Here is a 17425-nt window from a genome sequence, read left to right as displayed (position 1 = left end):
GCTCTATTTACGAGGCGGGACTTCTGACGTCATTCTGATTGACAGTCGGCTCCCCCAATTAGGCAGCGGGGATCCGGCTTTCGATAAGCATGTCGTTGGAAGTTCCGTCCCCGTCGACAGAGCAGGACTGAAAAGAAACGTCCACTCTGTCTACATGACGTCAGCAGAGGCAGCTGAATCGCCAGCAGGAGTGGTCTGTGACCTCTCTGTCGGGGAAGAACGGTGCCATGCTCAATAGGCAGGTAAGTAGCAACAACCTACCTGTTCGGTACATTTTTTGCTTTTTCACAAAGCCCTGATTTCCCCTTTAATAGTTAAATAGGTTGTCTCCCCTCTATTAACCCGAGTGATATGAGAGCTGACTCCACACTGGAGAAAGCTGAACTTGGTGGGGGAAGATGTGGCCGGCTACTGCTTTACCTCTGTAGATGGTCACACTTGCCTTATGATTTATACTACTGACCTGAATTGAAAGAGCAGATGAAGAGACATTGACTTCCTGGCAATTCTAGAGGGTATCCACTGGTCAACTTGCGTCTCATAGGCTTTATACAGGCAGACAACATCTTCCACGTTCACAGATAATTCGGACCGATTCAGAGCAATGCATACAAGCTCTATCGCAAAGAATTTCCCAGCGCCCACTTGTTGCCAAGGAGACCGGCTACCGCTGATAGACTGCAGAGGTAGCCGGTAACCTAGGCAACAAGCAGTAAGCTATAACATTTAAAAATCCCTCTGTTCTTGTGTATGGAAAGGATTAATAAAAAAAGGAAAATTGCAAAGTTGCTTGTTTGCACTTTGTAACTTTAGCCTCTTATGATGACAGTACAACCCCTTTAAGGATATGGACACACAATGCACGGTTGTCTCGCTCCAAGTAGGAAGGAGGATCTCCTCGGTGAGTGACATTTCTCTGGAGGAGCTATTAGACTTGGATGGGGTTAGGACCCCAGACTTTGTTTTCTATTATACCTCAGTAATTCCACTGTTCCATATCGCATTTTTATTATTTTTCTTTACGTTTACCTTATTGACCTGACCTTTTTTTTTCTCCAGGGATGCCTGGAACTCATTGGGCGACATGTCTAAGGAAGACGCCATGATAGCTTACGTTGATGAAATGAAAAAGGTGAGACACCATAGAGGGTTTGTCAGCTTTGCTTTATCATAAGATGGGACATGTTCTCCTGGTCTGTAGAATAGGAACGGAACGGTTTATCATACTCTAAAGTGTGTGATGGCCGGACTCTATAGCACCACCTCTATAGCAAGTCATAACCGGAAGCAATAATGCAGCCTAAGGCCCTCTTTAGACATCCCGATAATTGGGAATGAGCCTTTATTAGAGATCTCATTCACCCATTATCTGCTTGTGTAAGCATGCTAGCAATCAGCCCATGAATGAGCAAAATCCTCGCTGGTCAGGTGATTGGATTGTTAATGCAGGCATCGTTATCGGTAGCACATCTCCGTATGTCAGCAGAGTGTCTGCCACTGATACAATCGTTCTGTGCTCATAGAATTCATGTATACAGCCGATCGGTGGTCGTTTAATTGCTGTGATCAACAGGTATGAATGCACCTTAAATGGGGTATCCCCATCTCCAAAATTGTATCCCAATATGTAGTAGGAATAATAATAATAATAATAATAATATTAGCAGATACCTCCAATTAGAAATGTAGTATAGTTCTTCTGATTTGTTATGTCTCTTTCCTCATGTGCAGGCATTGCAGGACCATAAGTATCTATGTTTATGATCACTGATATAGTGGCAGCTTGTTGCCATTGGTCGTAACCATGGATACCTAAGGTCCTGCAATACCTGCACATGAGGAAAGAGACATATCACAAGAACTATACTACAGTTCTAATTGGAGGTATCTGCTGATATTATCATTATTACACCTACTACATATTGGGATAGGATCTTGGAGATGAGAATAACCCTTTAAACTTTCACTGAGCATGCATGTGTTAGGAATGGGAAGAGGTAAGTGAGCCGCCAATCACCTCTGACAGCAGCTTATCTTCGCTGATCCGGCATGCTAAAAATCCAACTGACCATCGAGGGAAGAGTCAGGAGGCGCCATATACACTGGGGCTGTAGTCCCACTTGATTTGGCCGAGATTCTGCTGTTATATCTGGTCAGATTCAGACTAGATCCATAGATCCACCATTCTGTGGCCGGTGATTCCATCATTGCAGAACACGAGATGACAAAAGTAAAGTAAACTGTGATCACGTCTGCTGGAAACTGACAATCTTAATATTCCACTTTAAAAGCCTACTGTAGTAATGTGAAATTCCAGGAACATCCCAGCTCAGTGCAGACTAGTGATCTGGGTCATTAGATTTCTGCAGGAAAATAATAAGCCCTCTGCTGGGATTTGATTACAGCTAAGTAGATTGTCGGTGGTAATTTCATCCAGAGACCGCTCACACCTCACTTCCCCGCACATCGCTTATCTTCTAGGATGTGCAATCTCCTCTAGAGTTTCACATGAGGATATAGCACAGGAGCGATTGCAATCGTACAAGTCCCTGGGGGCAGCACAAAAACTAGAATTAGACCAGAAGTCCGTGGGTTAAATGACTCGTGCGGTTTATAGCCGGCTGGTGCTCTTTGGCTTTTATAACTCGGGGACATGTCCTGTTTTCATGCTGGCGGTTTATATCAGGTGACCTGAAAGTAATTATAATATCTGGGTCACCGAGGGTGTGGTACCCTGGTCGCATGACCATGATTACTGTGATACGTGGCCTAGATGTATTCAATGGGGGAAACTGATGCCGGAATTTTTGTTAATAATAAATATAGCTGGACTGAAAGAGATGCATCGATGATCTAGATTTAGGCTGAACTTTTGTTTTCTATGCTTTTGCTAGGTTTCCAAGAACTTAAAGGGGTTGTCCAGCCTTAGGGTACAAGTCTGCAGTCACTCTGTATGACTGCAGACTTGTGTATCCTCACAGCTCGGTCACTCTACATTGTGAGGATTCTCAAGTAGCGGGTGCGTGATTTGCATACATATGGTCACGTGCCAACTAGCAGTGCGTGGCGTCGCTTAATGCAAGTGCATTGTGCGAGGCCAGACACGTCTAGTTGGAATGTGGCCAGGAGTATGCAGATCACATACTTGCAGTCACATGACCGCCCACTGCCTGGTCCTTAAGGTCGGACAACCCTTTTGAAGGGGTCTTCCACTACTATATTTTATTTTACACATGTGCTCATTGTGATATTAAAATATTGGGCCTTTGCACCGTTGCTTGTGTCCCAAGCCAAGTTTCTAGCATCCTTTTCAGGTGGGGAAGTCATGACCTCTGCAGACAATCAGTAGTTGCTTATTGGCTGGAATCTTGGCATAGTGTTGTAGCTGAAAGTTCTAGGCCACTGTCTTGTGTTTGGCTGCAGCGGTCATGTGAGGGTCATTTCCCCCCACTGGTCTCATCTTAAGTAGTGGTGCAGAGAGACAGCAGGCTGGACTAGAAGAAGCAGTTTCCCGTTTCTCTCTTTTGGCTCTGACACCATACCAAACCTGCAGCCAGTCAGCATGGAGAAGTGATGATCAGTCTGCTCTTGAATGGTTGCAGGTCTCTGGAATAGGCCAGTGGGGAAAATGGTCAATGGTGCAGAGGTCCAGTAGGTGAGTATGCATTTTTTTAAAATTAATTTTAAAACCACCATGGTTCCAGTAGAATATAACATAGTAGTAGAATAAAGCTTTTTAAATGATGTAATGACATCAGGTCTAGCTTAAATAGCACCCATCTCTGTCTGTATATGTGACAACACTAATGTTGATAAAGAACAACTAACCATTTTTTGTTATTATTCATCAGTTTTTTCAAAGTTATGAATCTTTATACTCCGTTTCCTTGTTATATTTCCTTCTCTCTCAAAAATCACTGTGAAAGAGCTGTTGTAACTGCCTAGTTTTTGCTCTTTTCAAAGATGCTTTGATCTGCAGCTCTAGCTAGAGTCTGTACACAAACACCATCTTGTCCGAGCATGATGGGAGCAGACAAGTGCGCAGGCAGAGTGTTTGTAAATATTGTTTGTGTACGGGTTCTTGCTAAAGGTGCAGTTCAAAGCAGCTTCTAAAAGAGCAAGAACTACGCAGTAAAAACAGCTCTTTCAGTATGGTGTATGAGAGGGAGGGAAATGTAGTATGTTATTAACTTTGAAAAAGTTATAAAGGTTTATCAATAATGAAATAAAAAAAAAAAAAAAAGTTACTCTTTAAGAATTTGGATCTACACACTCCATCCTAAGGGGACGTGAATTGAGCAGAGGTGCAGCCTCGGGCTTTGGAGCCTGTAACTCCAATCAATCATGTAGGATATGTACAAAACCGTTAGTTTTCACATTTTTAATATTAATGTTTATTTTCATCTGTTAGATTTCCTTAAATACGCTCCTCAACATTTAAATGGTAACACCCAGATGGAAAAGGTCATGGAATGATGGAAATCACTGCAAATAATGAAAAAAATGTAAACAACATTTCTCGGTCGCCTTATTGGGGGACACAGAGACCATGGGTGTATGCTGCTGCCACTAGGAGGCTGACACTATGCACAAAAAAAGTTAGCTCCTCCTCCGCAGTGTACACCCCACCGACCGGCAGGGAATTCCTCAGTTTAGCTTAGTGTCAGTAGGAGGTGGACACGGGTCTTTCATTAGACCCATATCTACCTCAGTGTGCGTCGTTCCTTTTCAGGTTTCCGGAGGGATACAGTGTGAAGAGTCACAACTGTACTCCCACAAAGAGACTATGAGTACGGCGTGTACTGCCACCCCGTATCCTCATAGCTCTCCGTACGGACCAGAAGCTCGGCGCAGATGCGGGCCAGCGACGGATGGTCCTTGCCAAACGCCTCCCACCCACTCGCCCACCAGAGCCTGTCGGTCGGAAGAGGCGCAGACACGGGAAAGATTAACAGACAGCGTTGGATAAAGAAGGTACCTTTATTGGAGCAGAGGCGCGGCGCACGGAGCAAACCACCGCAAGGATACATTGGAGCGGCACCAAGGCAGCGCTGCAGGATGCGGCCCGTGCCTTCGACGGTCGCCGCATTTCACCTAGGCCCCGACTGCGGTGCGGGCCTTGTCTCCCCCCCGCCTGTATTCATCGGGGGATTCATCTTCCGGCGCGGTTCTGGCGGCATCTTCGTTGTGTGTGGCTGCTGCAGCGTTGCGGCACTTCCGCGCCGCCCATTGCTTACAGGCGGCCACCGTCTCTAATTTAGTCCCCGGCTTCACTTTAGGCCTTCGCGGCCACGCCCCCCGCCCACTCATAGGCCGGCTGCGCTCCCGCCCGTTCCTAGGCCCTCCCACCGCCTCTCTTGGCCTGTGGCTGGGTAAGGGGGGCGGTTTCCTTTAGTTCAGTTGGCTAACTCCGCCCTTCTTCTTGGCCCTCCTGAACCGCGTTTTTTTCATCCACCTCAGGCTGCCGCCATCTTTGCAGCCTGTCAGCCGGAGACGATAGACAGATGTCAGCTATCCCCTGCTGGGGTCCTGCAATTCTCACAAGCCTGGTACAGCGCTTTGGGGGACACCGGACCGTGAGTAGTTCTGCAACTGCAGACTGACACCCTCCTCTGCCTTTCTGTTCCCCAACCTTCCGGCTTTTCTTCAGGGTCCTTCTGTTCCATCTTTATGTCTAACTCTAAGTCTGAGCGTAGCCGGCCGCCGGCCCCCACGGGCACTCTAGTCCAGTTCGTCGCATGCCCCTCTTGCAATCGCAGACTTCCCTGACCCCGTTCAGGAGCCATCTATTGTGCCACGTGAAAGCGAATTCCCCATCCCTGGCTGGGCCTCGTCTTTCACAATCTGTGGCAGACCTCCCCAGAGTGTCTCAGTCCCTAGTGGCCGTTCTTGATAGGTTACCCCTGGACACTTCTGCAGGGTCCAGCAGGTCGCAAGACATTCCATCTGAGCCAGCCAGCAGAAGCCGCAAAAGACCCAGGCAGGATCTCCGGCCGGAATCCTCTCCTGGCCTCACATCCCCACATAGTCCTTCCCAGCAGTCGCCCTCCCGTGCCTCCTCACCCGAGTCAGGTGAAGCGTTTTTAGAGCTGGATTCGGACCAGGACGCGGACATGAAGGTTACAGTACAGAACCTCATTGCTGCGATTCACCACACCTTCGAAATCTCAGACTCCCCTGCGAAATCCTCAGATCAGGAGGTTTCGTTCAGACGGGCAGAAACACCTTCCAGGGTCTTCGCCTCCCACTCTTGAGTTTGGCAAGACTCTTACCAGGGAAAGAGAAAATCCGACCAGGCGCTTTCAAAGAGGGAAGCGCCTCGGCGTGCTGTATCCGTTTGCCAAAGAGCTCACCGATAACTGGTCTGCTTCCCCCTCGGTAGACGCACCCGTGTCCAGACTTTCTAACAACACGGTCCTCCCGATTTCAGGTGTGACGTCGTTACAAGATTCTAATGATAGAATTATAGAATCTTTAGCAAAGTCAGCATTTGAAGTGGCTGCAGCGGTGCTAAGCCCAGCCTTCACTTCACTTGGGTAGCGAAGGCCATAGCCACTTGGGCAGAGGATCTCCGCAAGGGCATCCTAGATAAGGCCCAACCAGGGCATTTGGCTGATCAGGCCAACCAGATCTCCCATGCAGGGGATTATCTACTCTCTGCCTCCTTGGATGCCGCGTCCTGCGCAGTTCAGGCGTCAAGCAACATGGTGGCAGTCCGACGTACAATTTGGCTCAAAGCTTGGCAGGCGGATTTCTCTTCAAGAAAGTCCCTTTCCAATCTGCCTTTTCAGGGAGCGCGGCTCTTTGGATCCCAGCTGGACCAGATTATTAAGGACGCCACTGGGGGCACGAGTTCTCTCCTCCCTCAGTCCAAGCCTCGCAGACCTCCGCTAAGACGTCAGTCTCGGCCCTTTCGGTCTTTCCGCCGCTTCAATACGGCAGAGAACTTCTCTAACCAACAGAGACCGCAGGCATGCCAGGATAGGAAGAAGGTGCCTTTCAGACCCACTCCTTCCTGTCGATCTCACTCCTCCCAGGTCAGATCCTCCAGGTCCAGATCTGGTCGGTCCACATCAGCATGTCTATCAACGGACCCCCGGGGGTCCTTCCCAATTAGGAGGTCGACTCCTTTTCTTCAGAGACATCTGGCTTGCCTCAGTAGAGGACACTTGGGTCAGGGAAGTTGTATCATCAGGATACAAGATAAACTTAGTTTCTTGTCCCCGGGATCGTTTTTTCGAGTCCCGACCTCTAAAGGATCCTGCCTTAGTTCTGGGGTTCTTTGCGTCCATCGCTTTTCTCCTCAATTCCGGAGTGATTGTGCCCGTTCCCGAATCAGAACGTTTCACAGGATTTTATTCAAACCTGTTTGTGGTACCGAAAGAAGGCGGGACAGTTCGCCCATCTTGGGCATCAAGTTACTCAACTAGAGAGTCCGACTGCGTCACTTCCGAATGGAGTCTCTTCGGTCGGTAATCGCTTCCATGGAGATGCAGGAGTTCATGTGTTCAATAGACATTCAAGATGCCTATCTACATCTTCCCATATTCTCCGGGCATCAGAAGTTCCTGCGTTGTGCGATTCGCCAGGAACATTACCAGTTCGTTGCACTGCCGTTCGGTCTCGCCACCGCACCCAGAGTATTTACAAAGATCATGGCGGCGTTGATGGCCTTGTTGAGAATCAGAGGTCTCCTTCTCTTTCCGTACCTCGACGACATTCTGATCAAAGCTCCATCCTTTCATCAAGCTCGCCAAAGTCTTACCATCGTCCTCGACACCCTGTCCAATTTCGGGTGGCTCGTCTACAGGAAGAAGCCCTGTCTTGTCCCGACACAACGTCTTGTGTTTCTGGGTCTATTGTTCGACACTCGGCGATCGAGGGTTTTTCTCCCACAAGAAAAAATTGGCTCTCTGCAGCGGGATGTACGATTGTTGCAGATCATACGACTTCCATCTCTCCGAACAACCATGAAAGTCCTGGGAAAGATGGTGGCGGCAATAAAGGCGGTTCCCTTTGCCCAATTTCACTCCAGACCTCTCCAACACGCCATCCTGTCTCGGGGGAACAGGTCTGTCCTTTCCCTGGATCACCCATTTCGACTTTCATACCGGGTCAAGCGGTCACTCAACTGGTGGTTGACGTCACCTCTCATCCTCTTGGGTCGGTCTTTTCTTCCCATTCACTGGCAGATTGTAACAACGGATGCCAGCCTCCTCGGCTGGGGTGCAGTGTTCCGCAATCACACTGTTCAGGTTCGATGGTCGACTCAGGAATCAGCTCTGTCTATCAACGTCCTAGAGATACGAGCCATCCATCTGGCTCCCGTCCACTGGGAGAGGCTCCTCAGGGGCCTGCCTGTCCGGATTCAGACAGACAATGCCACAGCGGTGGCATATGTCAACCGCCAAGGAGGGACACGAAGTGTCTCAGCCCTGGCAAAAGTGTCCAAGATTATTCATTGGGCAGAGATTTCCGTTCCGACAATTTCCGCGGTACACATTCCCGGTGTAGACAACTGGGCCGCCGATTTTCTCAGCCGCGAGGGTCTCACGGCGGGAGATTGGTCCCTACATCCGGAGGTGTTTCATCTGCTTTGCCGTCGATGGGGAACCCCGGATGTAGACCTGCTGGCGTCTCGCCTCAACAGGAAAGTCCCACAGTTTGGTTCCAGGTCTCGAGACCCTCTGGCAGTGGGCGCCGACACTCTGGCCGTTCCTTGGTCACAGTTTGAACTCCCTATCTGTTCCCTCCCCTGCCTCTTCTTCCCAAGCTGTTGAAGATCAAAGCAGAAGGAATTCCAGTCATTTTCATCGCAGAATTGGCCCAGAAGGTCTTGGTTCACGGACATTGTCAACCTTCTCGCGGATGCCCCCTGGAAGCTTCCAGACAGGGCAGATCTGCTGTCTCAAGGCACGATTTGCCACCCCAATCCTCGGCCGCTCACTTTAATGGCGTGGCTGTTGAGACCAAGGTTTTGAAACGGGCAGGATTCTCCGATCAAGTAATTCATACCATGCTCCGAGCCAGAAAGCCATCATCTTCCAAATTTTATTACTATACTTGGAAGACCTATTTCACTTGGTGTAAGGCCAATGTCATCGCGCCCATGTGTTTTCCGCTCCCTTCTGTTCTGGCGTTTCTTCAGGCAGGGCTGGATGCTGGGCTTGCCCTCAGTTCTTTGAAGGGTCAAGTTTCGGCGCTGTTCATTTTATTTCAGAAGACGGCCTCCCGCCCTCAGGTCAAAATCTTTCTTCAGGGCATGGCTCACACGGCTCCTCCGTACCGAGCGCCCGTGGATCCATGGGATCTTAATCTGGTTCTTGAGGTTCTGCAAGGTCCTCCTTTTGAACCTCTCAGGGATGTTTCCCTTTCTCTCCTTTCTTGGAAGGTAGCTTTTCTGGTGGCCATCACTTCCATCCGGCGCCTGTCGGAATTGGCGGCTTTCTTGCCGCTCTCCTTATTTGGCACTTCACCAGGATGAGGTACTTCTGCGGCTTCCGCCCTCTTTCCTTCCGAAGGTGGTGTCCTCTTTTCACCTCAATGAGGATATTGTTCTGCCGTCCTTCTGTCCGAGTCCAACTCATCCTCGGGAGCGGTCCTTGAACAAGCTGGATCTGGTCAGGGCGATGAGAGTCTATCTGGCTAGGATGACTTCCTTGCGAAAGACAGTCTTTTCATCATTCCAGATGGGTCGCGGAAAGGTCACCCAGCTTCAAAGGCCACTATTGCTTGCTGGATCAGATCGGCAATTTTGGAGGCCTACCGGATTAAGCATTGAGTGGCTCCTCCAGGGATCACAGCGCACTCTACCCAGGCAGTGGGTGCCTCCTAGGCGGTACGCCACAGAGCTTCCGCGCTGCAGCTTTGCAAAGCTGCAACCTTGTCTTCGGTTCACATGTTTGTGAAATTCTACTAAGTCCACACCTACGCTTCGGCGGATGCCAGCCTAGGTAGAAGGATTCTGCAGGCTGTGGTGGTGAGTCCGCTGGCCTGATGGAAGTTTGTTTTCCCACCCCAGGGACTGCTTTGGGACGTCCAGTGGTCTCTGTGTCCCCCAATAAGGCGACCGAGAAAACAGGATTTTTGGGTTGCTTACCGTAAAATCTGTTTCTCGTAGCCTTCATTGGGGGACACAGCACCCTCCCATGTTCTACAACTCCTGTTCTTGCTTTGGTTGATTGGTTACAGTTGAGTTTTGTTCTGTTTTCAATCTATTCTGTTACTTCTCCTACTGCTTTCTCACTAACTGAGGAATTCCCTGCCGGTCGGTGGGGTGTACACTGCGGAGGAGGAGCTAACTTTTTTTGTGCATAGTGTCAGCCTCCTAGTGGCAGCAGCATACAGCCATGGTCTCTGTGTCCCCCAATGAAGGCTACGAGAAACAGATTTTACGGTAAGCAACCCAAAAATCCTGTTTTTCAATTCAACTTATTGAGTGTCTAGTATGAGCACCATGTGCATAAATCCTGTCACTTACGGCCTTGGCTGCTATCAGTGAGGTTATTAGTGGTCGTCTGAGTAATGTTCTGCTGCACAGAATGCGCTTGGGCAAATCGTCAAGATCCACTGCTGGCAGCTCCCTTTGCAATTGCCGACTAGTGATGACCCAGATGTGGGAAGTCTGGAGACGCTGCAGCCATGTTAGCAGATTTAAAAGCGGATAGGATAAAGCTCCACCACTGTTAGGTGCTCAGGGGTAAGACAATACAAAAGATCTAACCCCGGCACACTCCAAAAATATGAAGAGAGAACTTTTGTAATGTAGCAGATTTAGGCCACGTAAGCTGCTCACAATAGTATGAGTAAGGCTGGGTTCACATTCGCGTTTTTTTTTGCGCAGCGCATCGTGCGCGTCCATGCGCATGCGTCATGCGCACCTACGTTTAACATGGCGTGCGCATGGTCTAGCGTTTGCACGCGTTCTTATGTGTTTTCATGCGCATGCGTTTTTTCGTCGTGTGCGCCTAGGCGCGCCCGACGCAACCTGTTGCATTTTTGGTCCATCCAACGATGTAAAAAAAAAATGCATGCGCACTCTTGCGCACGGAATGCGACAAAATAACGCATTACAGTCTATGGGAACGCAGGTGTTCGCATGGACATGCGCACGCATGCGTTTTAGGAGTTAACATGGCTAGAAACTGGTTAAAACGCAAAGGCATACAAAACGCTAATGTGAAAGTAGCCTAACATGCGGCTTTACGTTGCCTTGTTGGAAAAAAGGCTCCTGGGACACTTTAAAGCAATGGCCATACCACTGGTCCCACCAGCAAATAAATATAACATTGAGCTTTTAGTGTACCTGGAATGAAGAGTAGAGGGGTCCGGCTTCCATACATTATGGCAACCCCACATCCTAACCGCGTGAGTAGGACCAGTGTGACATCTCTTCGTGAAGGCCTCTTCATTGCATTGGTCTCAAGACCAGTCTCCAGCTATCATTATGTGCAAGACAAAAGAGGTACTCGTTGTTGAAGAGGATAGACCTAAAATCCAGCCTCTATTACCATCTTGCTCTGCACCATGATAGTCTTGAGATTGGTGGTGTGAGGTTAATGGGAATGTTGCTGAACGTCTGACTTGTAGCTCATTCCCAATCGAACACCTTCTATGGTTTGTGTAGACACTGATCCCTTAGGCTTGGTATGTGATGTCTAATTTTGCTTGCAGTACAAAATGGATCAATCTTGGAAACATTGATATGGCCGTTTCTCCAAGTGTCTCAAGAGCCGTTTTGTGACATGACAATGCCATGCCGCATGTTATTGCTGCTGCTCCTGTGAGCAGTCTGCATTGTCTACCATTGCAACATCCCCAGAATTGTCTACCGTCGACCACATCTGGGTCATAATTGGTCGTCAGTTGCAAAAAAGAGCTGCCAGCAGCGGATCTTGATGACTTAAGTGCATTCAGTGTAGCAGAACATTCCTCAGATGACCATTAATGACCTCATTGATATCAGCCAAGTCTGTAAGTGCGGGAATTTCTGCTTATCATTCTCATACTTGATATTGAACAAATGGAGATGTTTTAAAAACTTTGTCTCAATTGTTTTATCGTTTGTATGTCTAGCCGTCCTCTGATTTCTGTAATTCCGTGACTTTTCATACTTGGTGTTGCAATTTCAAGAGTTGTAAAAGCAAAGTAAAAAAAAATCTTGAATCGTTATGCTGTTATGTGACATTTTGCCTTTTGGACACTAGATCCTTGAGTCAATGCCAATGACGGAAAAAGTGGAAGAATTACTCCATGTCATAGGTCCATTTTATGAAATGGTGGAAGACAAAAAACTTGGGCGAGGATCTGGTGTTTCTTCAGGTTGGCCAAACTACTTTTTTGTTTTAGAAAACTTTTAGTATATGATTTTCCTTCTTTACCTATTTCCTCCAATCAAAACTTTCTGCTCTTTCTTTTCCTTTCCGCACGCCAGTACGACTGGACAAAGTTACTAAGTCTTTAGAAGGTATGAAGGAACGTTCCTTTTTTTTTTTTTTTTTTTGCTAAACCTAAAAAGAATCCTCAAATTTTTGAGCACGCAGCAATTATTATGACTGTTCTGTTTTCAACGAAGTTAAAAGATTAGATTTTTACTAGTTCTTCTGTATTAAAGTCTATGTTGAGGGTTATGCCAGTTTTATAATGAGAAGTTGCATTTAAAGTTTTGCAGGCTCCGGAGCTGAAATCTCCTAGCCTCCATGCTGGCTGAATGTACGGAGCTTTTTTTGGTGAATTTCATGCGGAAAACTGAGTTTGGATCAGTAGATCCCCGGTTAGTCTGCACTTCAAATTGTGAAAATTGGATGTCTAAGGGCCCCGCTACATGCTTCAATGTCCCAGCGATCCCACCAACGTCCGACGTGGATGGGATCGCTGGGACATAGTTAGCTGATCGATGGTGAGCTGTCACATAGACAGACTCACCAGTGATCAGGACCAGCGAGCACGCTGGTATCCATGGTTAACAGCGGGTAACTAAGCACCGCGCGGCTCTTAGATACCCGCTGTTTACCTTGGAAACCAGCTCCCAGCGTCGCTGATCGTTGGTCTCTCGCTGTCACACGCAGCGATGCGCGCTGGCCAGCGGGAGACCAACGATCAAAAAACGGCCCAGCGCGATCAGCGATACCCGGCGGGGGGGCCGGTCGCTGATCCATGTCACACACAGCGATCTCGCTAGCGATCTTGCTGTGTGTGACGGGGCCTTAAAACTGGCCCCAGCTGATCTAACAAATAACACTTATGCCTTCGACTAGTGATAATTTATAGAAACTGGAATACCCCTTTAACTATCTGTCATACAAGTAAACAGAGGTTCATCCAGCAAGAACTTCTGGGAGATTTGAGCTCTGAAGCCTATGGAACTAATACTAGTAGGTTAGGTGATAATACCACTATATAAGTCTCCATATTGGGCAATGTACAGCAACTTGTAGGAGAAGCTGCTTGTCCCATCTGCATTATAGAAGCCCCTTTGAGGTGTCAGCGGTGTGTCTGACCACAAGCTAGCTGACTGTTTCCAGCAGAATTGTGAAGGGAGCTCTTGACAGTAAAACAGGCTGTAACTCACGACTAATTTTTCCCTACACACTTAGATGGCTGTAGGAACGCACGGACTGGCTGGCGGCTTTACCCACCCAAGCTTGACAGCTGCACCTATTTCTATGCTCGGGGAGGGAGAGCCGCTGGCCAGTCCGTGCATTGCGATCCGATTTTTACAGCCGTCTGAATGCAATGTATTGCTAAAAGTGGCAAGCTGTGTAGGGAACACACCATGGTTGCTAGCTGTAATGCCCATTTGTAGATGAGTTCATTTCCAGGAGGAATAACAATGTAGAATTATTAAGAAAAGAAAAAAAAAAAGAGCAAACATTGAAAGTAGAAAAAAAAATTCCAAGTCTTTAACGAAAACTTCTGTAATATTCTGGAGTAATATAAAGAGCTGTGTTTTATTACACATGAACTGTTAGGAGGTTACATGTATCTGTAACTCTAATTATTGTCTTTTTTTATTCTTTTGTGTCTTTTGTCCAGTTTTCCCCCTTTTATTTGCTCTTCCTGTCGTGTAGCCTGGAGCTCAGGGTAAATTTCCACTCTGGCCGGCTGAGCCATTCTTGGCGGTGACACACAATGCTGTATTTAGTTAATCCTCCAAATCAGTGCAAAATGTTTTCTGTTTTGCAACTTGGGATATCAAAGTTCACTGTGTGGCAGGATTAATAACCCGGCGTGTCGCGCCGACGGAGGGAAATGGGAAGTTTTGTCACTTGTGTTTATAGGGGGCGGAAGGTGATTTCTTCGTCAGGGAATCGACCCGTAGCAACGATTACACCTGCAGGTCTCTGGTTCTGGAGGTGGGCGATGTAGAGGCCATTATATAGGAGGACGATAAAGCATGAGCTCTAATTATCAGCGCATTGATTTGTCTGAATACTGGAGAGCAGTCTGCATTGTGGCCGACAAAAAAAAAGAGCCAACTTCTGCTGATGCCGCACATTTCTCCATTTCGGTGGCGCTTTCTAACCCTGCGTCCTTCCTCTGCATTATCCTGATTGTTAGCTGGGAGGTAGATCTGCTCACAAATGACCTATAAGAGCCTGGAAGAAAAAGGCCACTCATTGTTTGAGGCAGTCATAAACTGCTCAACCATAAATCCTTTTAAAGGGGTAGAGTAGTTTAATAAAATTAGACTTAAAGGGGGTGTCCAGGACTAAGGTGTCAGATCAGTAGGGGCCCAACACAAAAGCACCACCACCGATCTGTTGCTATGTCGTCAGGTTGGATGTAAACAATATATGGAGCTGGAAGGACGCGGTTTAGTGGCCGCTTTCCCTAGTCAAGTGATTGGGAGCTGATCTGCAGGACCCAGCCGTGGCCACTACACAATGTATAGAGCTTGGCAATGCTGGTCCAGCCAATGTATGTATGTCGGACCCCTACCGATCTGATATTGATGACATCTCACAGAAAGATCATTAATATGTTTTGCTTTATGTTTTACATAAATGTTGGGCTTTATGTATAACATCTGGCCCCTCGCCTCCCCGTGTATGGTTGGTGGTGGCTGGGGCAAGCCCCAGGTAAAATGCATTTAGTAGATAACACAGGATCCACCATTCAAACCAGTGATATCACAGCTCACCTCCACCACCTCCATGCACAATGACCTTTCCTCAGATTAGAGCGTGCACAGCTAACGCTTGTATACAAACAAATAGGGTCCAGGGCAGTGGTGGTCGGGGTGTGTGAGGGCCAATAAATCCTTCTAACTGGCACGTGTCCTGGAATCACATTGAAAGGAGCCAAAACTAAGGGCTGGAAATGGGGAAGATTTGGCCTCTGGGAACGTGTGCCTGGGCTGTAGTCTTAGTTTTTCTATGGTTTCTCTCCTCTCCTCACTTTTCTCCACTTCTGATCGCTGCTACCTACAATCCATTTGTGTTGTCTTTTGGGCCTTATTTTCTTGGCAGGCACAGTTCAGTTTTTCGGATGTGTGTCCATGTCTTCAGCCGGCCGTAGACATTAGATCTCTGCCCTCCAGAAGTGTTCTGGCCTCAGTTGTAACATCTGATCCTGCCATTAGTATGCAGATTCAGCTTGGGCAGACAAGCGCTGGGCACCTCTGGTGTCACTGACCCAGGAAAGCATTAAAAGACCTGCCAAAAAGCCAATAATCTTTCTGGAGAGTGGATGTCCGGCTGGCACATGGACATATTGGCCTCTCTGCAGACCCCTGGACCGAGGCTTTTGGATGATTTTCGGCTAACGCAGAATGCAGCCATGTATCGTAGAATAAATGCTTGACATGTCCGGAAAAATGGTATTCAGGTTTATGCAAACATAGCTCATTCACTGATGATGGAAGTTAGGTTATTTTATGTACTTTAGGTGAGGTTATCTTTTTTTTTTTTTTGCTTGCAATCAGTGAATAAAGAGCTGGAGTGACGCAGGTTGTTGACCTTTTTTTTAGCCCATCAATATTTCACTTCTGAAAAACCTTAGTCAAAAATTTGCAAGTATTCTTTGTATGGCAGCTTTTCGATTCTTTTTCTCAGGATCTCTGCTTGCAGTTGGTGAACGTTGAAATTTATTCTTTTAGTGCGGTGGCTCAGTGGTTATCACTGTATGGTGACTCAGTGGTTAGCACTGCAGCCTTACAGCGCTGGAGTCCTGGGTTCAAGTCCCACCAAGGACGATATCTGCAAGGAGTTTGTATGTTCTACCTGTGTTGGCATGGGTTTCCTCCGGGTTCTCCGGTTTCCTCCCACACGCCAAAGACAAGAGCGGAGCAAGACTAGGCAAGAGATCGTCAACCTGCGTCACTCCAGCTCTTGTGTAACTACAACTCCCAACGTGTCCTAACAGCCAGTTTAGACTGCTTTGACTGTAAACTCTCTTCTTGTCTCATTTTTGTGATCGTCACATGCGCTCAGGTTATAGCAAATGTGTCTTCTTGGCATGCGATGGGCCGTTATGCCCATTAATGTATGACAAAATGCTTTTCTGTTGAGTACAGTAGTGGTCTGTAGTTGACCTGAGCCGTTGTATGCCTAGAAAGTGGCAAATATTGCAGCTTTTCATCAGTTGTATACATTGGAGAATAGTCACATTAATTTGCAGGGTCACTTACCCCTAGGTGGTGCTAGAGAGACAGTTTTCTTCCTTTTCACAGAGCGCTATTTTGCATTTTTTCCCAGAGTGCATTGGTCTTCCAGCTGAATCTCCATAAGTAGTGTTGGTACCTTCTGAAAGCTTATATTAAGGATTGCTTGTCTTCTCTGCCACATCAGAAATGTGACTTGTGATGGGTTTATATTGTTTTGTGGCTTTACCCTCCTGTAGATCTCAGCTCTGCTCTGACTTCCACCCCTAACTGTAAGGCTGTGAACGGGAAAGCGGAGAGCAGTGATAGTGGAGCCGAGTCCGAAGAAGAGGAGAACGGAGGGCAGGAGGAGGAGGAAGGTGAAGACGAGGCCGAGTTAAGTGAGAAAGGTACTTTGGTGTATGGTGTTTTATATACACATTCTCGAAGGTAATACCTTGACTTGGACCCTACGAGGGAAACGTGAAAACTCTTTCAAACAACTTTACTTCCTTACCCAGGACTTGTTAGGGGGCAGGACCACCTTGTATACAGGACATATTAAGTTTAAGGGGTCCAGGATTTGAAAAAGGGCTTTTTTTTTTTTTTTAAACAGTGTCACTTCTGACTACAGGATGCATCTGGTATTACAACTCCTGTCCTTGAATGGGTATAAGCTGCAATACAATTGCATGGACAAATAAGGCACTGTTTTGTTTTTTTTTAATGGGTGATAAATGTATGATTGCAAGAGGTCTGACCACCGGGGCTGTCGGCAACATGACATGGGTCCCACCTCCCCTATGTGAATGGAGCAGCAGTGTGCGCATGTGCGACTACGGC

At 47.5% G+C, this 17425-nt stretch overlaps 1 protein-coding gene across 4 annotated transcripts in view; it reads left to right on the top strand.

Annotated features, from left to right (window-relative positions):
* Positions 1-17425, top strand: part of ACBD5 (acyl-CoA binding domain containing 5) — a 41311-nt gene that overhangs the window by 10875 nt on the left and 13011 nt on the right. For 3 of the 4 annotated variants that reach the window (XM_073581746.1, XM_073581747.1, XM_073581744.1), the window contains exons 4-7: positions 1060-1132; positions 12207-12321; positions 12434-12466; positions 16843-16992. In XM_073581746.1, the coding sequence (XP_073437847.1) occupies positions 1060-1132; positions 12207-12321; positions 12434-12466; positions 16843-16992 (371 nt within the window). The remainder of the gene's footprint in view (positions 1-1059; positions 1133-12206; positions 12322-12433; positions 12467-16842; positions 16993-17425) is intronic. The other variant, XM_073581745.1, reaches the window with a different exon arrangement.

The sequence above is a fragment of the Dendrobates tinctorius genome, unplaced genomic scaffold, assembly GCF_039654945.1.
Source record: "Dendrobates tinctorius isolate UK_male_01 unplaced genomic scaffold, ASM3965494v1 ptg000070l, whole genome shotgun sequence".
Lineage (NCBI taxonomy): Eukaryota > Metazoa > Chordata > Amphibia > Anura > Dendrobatidae > Dendrobates > Dendrobates tinctorius.
This window is presented reverse-complemented; position numbering and strand designations above follow the sequence as displayed.